The sequence below is a fragment of the Morus notabilis genome, unplaced genomic scaffold, assembly GCF_000414095.1.
Source record: "Morus notabilis unplaced genomic scaffold, ASM41409v2 Scaffold442, whole genome shotgun sequence".
NCBI classification, from domain to species: domain Eukaryota; kingdom Viridiplantae; phylum Streptophyta; class Magnoliopsida; order Rosales; family Moraceae; genus Morus; species Morus notabilis.
The window spans coordinates 178,593-184,181 of record NW_010358595.1 but is presented as its reverse complement, the minus strand read 5'-3'; the positions used below and the strand labels follow the sequence as shown (position 1 = coordinate 184,181).

At 39.7% G+C, this 5,589-nt stretch overlaps 1 protein-coding gene across 1 annotated transcript; it reads right to left on the bottom strand.

The window, feature by feature from the left end:
* Positions 1 to 569: 569 nt before the first annotated feature.
* On the bottom strand, positions 570 to 1,316 carry LOC112090565. Its single transcript, XM_024162149.1, has one exon. The coding sequence runs from the start codon at positions 1,314 to 1,316 to the stop codon at positions 570 to 572; it is 747 nt and encodes a 248-aa protein (XP_024017917.1).
* Between the last annotated feature and the right edge of the window lie 4,273 nt (positions 1,317 to 5,589).

The window sequence follows — 5,589 nt, the reverse complement described above, 5'->3', positions numbered from 1 at the left end:
TCTGAAAATGTTATCTCGGCCTCTTCAAACCTCACGGCCTTTGACTCCCTACCGGACACACTCATAATCCTCCGGTTGAATTTTTCCTTTGCTTATCTCGCATATTCTTTATGTGCACAGCGAGAGGCGCCGCCGAGGTAGGGCCCTCCAAAGATCATCCTTACCATGCCGACGGGCTCGGGGGGTTGGTCTTGCCTTTGATCCTCCCGTCAGTCGTTGCTCCTCCGATTATTGTTGCCTCGTCGATCGGCTCGGTATTCGCTGAGCCTCATTTCATGGATCAACCTCTTGACCTCATCCCTTAGGTCGAAACACTCACTGGTCGTGTGTCCATTCTCACCGTGAAACCTGTAATACTTGTTTTGGCTTCTCCGCGATGGGTCAGACTTTAGCGGCGGTGAGCGACGCAGTACCTGGAGGCGACTGATCTCATGATAGACGTCCTCAATCCCCATGGTTAATGGGGTGTAGGCGTCATACTTTTGTGGCTTGGCCCGCTTGGGGTCCCCCTGCCCCGTCGAGGCGTTGCCGCCCCTGTTATCTGGGGCCGGGTTGTACCTTGGCTCAGCCTACACTTGAGGATTACCTCGGCGCTTCTTACCGTTATTTTGTTGGCTCGGCTGTCCCACCTCTTCTTTGGTGGGAACCACCACTTTGCTCTTTAAGGCATTTTTGGCCTCATCTGCGTTAATGAATCCCTGGGCCCTTGTCAGGAATTCTTGGTAAGTTTGGGATGGCCTCCGGTCGAGGTCCATGATGTATGGGATGTCCTTCTTCATGCTTGACAAGGCCCCCATCAAGGCTACCTTGTCGGAGATCCCTTTGGTGGCAGCCACCTGTTCCCCAAACCGGGTTATCCAATCTTTTAAGGACTCGTTTGGTCCCTGATATACACTCGAGAGGTTTTGTTTTGGTGGGATGTACTTCTTAACACCTATGAACTGAGTCAGGAAGGCGTTCTTCATGTCATCCCAGCTGGTTATTGAGTTCGGCTTTAAGGACCTGAACCATCTCCTGGCAGAGTCAGAGAGATGATTTCTGAACGCGCGGCACATAACCTCCTCGAGGTATCCATGTAGGACCATGTGCCCCGTGTAGACTTCCAGGTGGTCGTCTAGGCCACTTCTTCCGTCGTACAATGGGATAAGCGGCGGCTTGTATTTATCGGGCAGTGGTACCCGAATGATGTTCTCTGTGAAAGGGTGGTCGTGAGACGTATACATCTTGTTGTCGACATTTACAGCCTCGGCCACCTTTCTCACAACTTGTTCAAAGTTGTTCAGCCTAGTCCATATATGTTTTTCAAGTTTAGCCATTTTCTCAGCCAGGGCTTTGTTCTCGGCCGCAAGCTCTTCTTCCTTGGACTGCTACACGTCTCACTCACGTCGAGTGTTCAGCCGTTCTCTCAGGTCTTCCCCGCGTACGGATGAGGATTCTACTGGGACCGCGTCCCTCCTTCTCATGTTCTCTTGTGGTCAAGGGGGTATCGCTCGGTCATTTTCTACTTTGACAGCGGCCTCTCATGGGCTTTTCTCCTGGCAGCTCGTTGCCTACTCCCGAAAGACCTATTCGACCTAGCAGGGCAGGGGTTGTTGGCCCCACTGTCACCGACCCCTTCGCCGTCACCACATCGGTTACCAATTACCTGGTTCCCAACGGCGGTGTTCACCGGGTTCATCGGCGCGTCCTCCAGCGATGGCATCGAGTCTGACCTTTGTTCCCGTCTAGCGATGGCTGTGGCCATCCTTTCTACGGCCATAGCAAGTGTTTCTACCTGCCTTTGGAGCTGGTCAAGGCGGTCTGGGGGGTCTCCATCGGCCTGTGGCTGCGCCCTATGGTTAGGCCATACCCTAGTGGGTTCCTGGCCACCGTTGGGTGGGTTCGCCGGATTCCTCCCTCCTTGGGCCGAGGTCTAGCCTTCTTGGCTTTTCTGGGCCGAGGTCTTTCTCGGAGCCATACTTCCTGCTGGATTGATTTCTTGGGTTCTTAGGCCCTCCTTCTAGCGCCTATTGTTGATGGTGGATTTTAATCAACAAGGAATTACTAACTCTCCGAGAACACTCACACTAATCTCTCACGTATTAACTAGGAATTAACGGTGCTGAATAAGTAAATGAGACAAGAGTTTATAGTGGTTCGGCTAAATTTCTTTGCCTACATCCACTTGTGCATGCACTAATATGCTGTAGATTACAAGTTTTGTAGAAGTCTCTCAGTGAGTGTGTACAAAAAAAAAAAAACATAATGAACTTTTGTGGCTCTATTTATAGGCCTTATACATGTGAGAAACCCCCTGCACTTCCCGATGAAATCAACCTCTATCCCTTAATTAGGGGATTTGGCAACTGGATTTTCCTGATTATTGCTGCCCGGTCAGGTTAACCACTCTTTACCCAATGCCTGATTTCCTGACTCCAACAGTGGCGGTAGGTGATACAGTGTATCTTTCCCAGGACTAACAGCGGATTTGACCGGGCTAATGTCTCAACGTCGGATCCTCACCACATGGGCTGGGCCCTCGACGCACGTCAGCGCACGTGACTTCTTGACGTCTAAAGGGCACTCTGGACACACTGATTCCTTCGGCGTCAGCAACCGGTCCTCAACGGGGAGTCCTCGGTGCTTGTCACCTAGAGGGACGGTCAATCCCTCGATCGTGGCGTAACATATCTGTTTCTCTATTTTAACCTTCCTTCCATTCTAAAGTTTTGTTTACAAACTTGCGCGACGCCGTTTCTCTTCTTCTTAAACGAATTCGTCTTGCAACAACTTAATATTTATCCCCCCATCTGGCTTTGCACCTGAAATAGTTCCGTGCAAAAACAAAATAGTAAATCTAGAGTTATCAGGTGCGGAGGGAGCTTTATAGCTTCAAACTTTTAAATTAATTGGTGCTATTCGTACAAAAATAGGTCACTAAATAGGAGAGCGAGTCTTGTTTTTTTCTTTTTTTTCTTTTTAAAGATTTTTTTTTTTAAAATGGGAGAATAAGAGTAACAAAAGCTGATCAAAGACGTTTCTTTTACTTAGGTTTGACCAAAACAGCCCATGAAGTTGGGAACTAAATGAACAATTTAAGACTAGATTTATAATTTTGTTGCGTAGATTCTTCATACATTAATTATGGTTGGAAAATAAAGGATTTATGAAGTTTATTATAAGTTAAGACAAATTGGAGAATTAAGAGATACGAAATATTAATTTTCTTCTTACAACCTCCTTGAGTTGAGATTTCACGCTTGTGAATATTGATTTGGTAAAAGTGTGAACTATAAAGTAAAAATGTTGAATGAGTGTGTTAGGAAGCCACGGAAAATGATCAAATAATGTGGGAGTGCCAGAATATTTGTTGCTTGAAAAGATAAAAGGATAATTTGTTATGAGAGAGAGGGACAAAAAATGATTGTCCACCTAAAGTTTGGCACATCTTTCATCAAAACAACCAGTGGGTCCAGATAAAATTTTCTATCGGCTAAAATGAGATGGAAACAGAGGAAAGTGCATTCCAGCGTTCTTTTTCCCTTTTTTTCTTTTATTTAAGTAGAATAAAATTAAAGAAAGAGAAAGAAAGTGGATTGGTTCAAATTTATGAAAGCCAAAGAAAGGTAGTTGGAACTTGGGTAAATGGTAGGAAAGAAAACACAGTTGACCTTCTTTTATAAGAAGTACAGGATTTTTTGAAAAAACAAATAGGAAAACCCAAGTTTAGATATTGACATAATTTTGATTATAAATGAAAAGGATTGCAATCTATCAAAACTCCTTTGATTTGATCACTTCGAGAATTTATTCAATTACCGCCTTGCAATTATGAGGTGAAAGCAATCTAGGAAACTGTTTGAATGTGTGTTTTTTTAATCTCTAGATTGGTCCTCTAGTGGTAATAACTGTGTTCTCATCATTGCATTAGCTTTTAATCAATATGATCTGGAGTAAGGATAGTTTAGTTTTATGTGGCACAACATAAATTTTTAATAAGGACACGCATAAATGTGATTATTAAAAAATTAGTTGTTAAATTTAACAATTGTTATGGGTAGAGTAAAAATACTTATTCTGTTATAAATATTAGCAATAAAATAAAATAAAATAATGATAACGAAATTCGAAGGGTAGACTTTATTATCATAGATCAATGTGGATTTAACATTAAGCCTACCAAATAGTCTAACAAATTGAACGTTGAATATATTAGACATAATTTAGGTAACCTAACATCAAGCAATAAGAAATTAATAAACCACAGAGACAATACAAACGGAGCTCTCTGGTTGGGGATAGGATTTACACGTAATATTGATTAGGTAAGGCATAGGTTGGCGACGCAAGTGTAACATTATTCTATTTCAATCTTTTTTAAATTTATTATTGTCGTCTTTAATATTAGTTTTCTTATTTCAGACGTCATAAGTTTCAAATTCCTAAGGCTTCTGGAATTTCTAAAGAGACGTAGGAATTTTATAAATAAACCAGAAGATAAATATATAGAAAAAATAAATAAAGGAAGAGGCATGTAGCAGCCCTCATGTAATTTTATGCAGAAAATACTAATTATGTGGGCAAAACAAAAACGAAAACAAAAGGGCTTGATCCATGCATGTTTCCTGGCTCATTGGTAATATTTAGGATTCTTTTTCTCTTAAAGAAGAGTTTACAATTTAGATGCTTTATTTGAAAGCGAAAATGAAAGAAGATATTTACTAAAAAAAAAAAAAAAAGAAATAAGATAACCAAAAGCCAAAGAAATGGTTACTTACAATTTTGGCCCCTTTAATTTTGGTTTTAATGTTAGTTTTCTTATACTTATATATTTTGAACATATTTCCTAATAAACTTTAATAACAAATTTATTTTTTTTTATTTTTTATTTTTTTTAAGACTTTATGTGGGAGACATAAACTTTACACTTTGTTATAGAAAAATTGGATAACAAATTACCATTACATGATACCTACAAACACGAAAAATTTCATATTTAGCCACCTGCGTTGGGAAATTTACAGCAGTTTAATATTTTATGGTAATATCGGTTACATTTAGCTTCATGAATATCGTATGGGATAAATAACAAGAACCTCCTTTATATTCTTTTTAATTAATGATAATCTTGTGTTTTTAAAACTAATAATCCACCTCTTGTTACCAGCAAAAGAAAAAAAAATCCACCTCTTGTAATTAGGAAATCTTAGGAATAAAAAAGGTTCAAATGGTTTTTTATTTTTATTTTTTTGTTTATCTAGATACTATATATAATACTTGCCTTCAAGTAGTATAAATAAAATAAAAAAAGATAAAACACATTATTTATTGCATATTATCAATGAGTAACCCAATATTTACCCATCGATGGATATTGTTATTTTAGTCATATGATATGAATCAGACGGTTGTAAAAAATTGAATTGACCAAAAAACATTATGACAATTAATGAGCATTAATTTTAAAGAGCTCGTGATAATCGTTTTAATAAATGCTTAAACTTAAGTTATTGATAACAGAAAGACTGGGATTATACTATAATATTTTCATATATGTTTTTAATAAAAATTCTAATAGAGGAGGCCAAATTTGAAAGAAGAGTGGGTGTT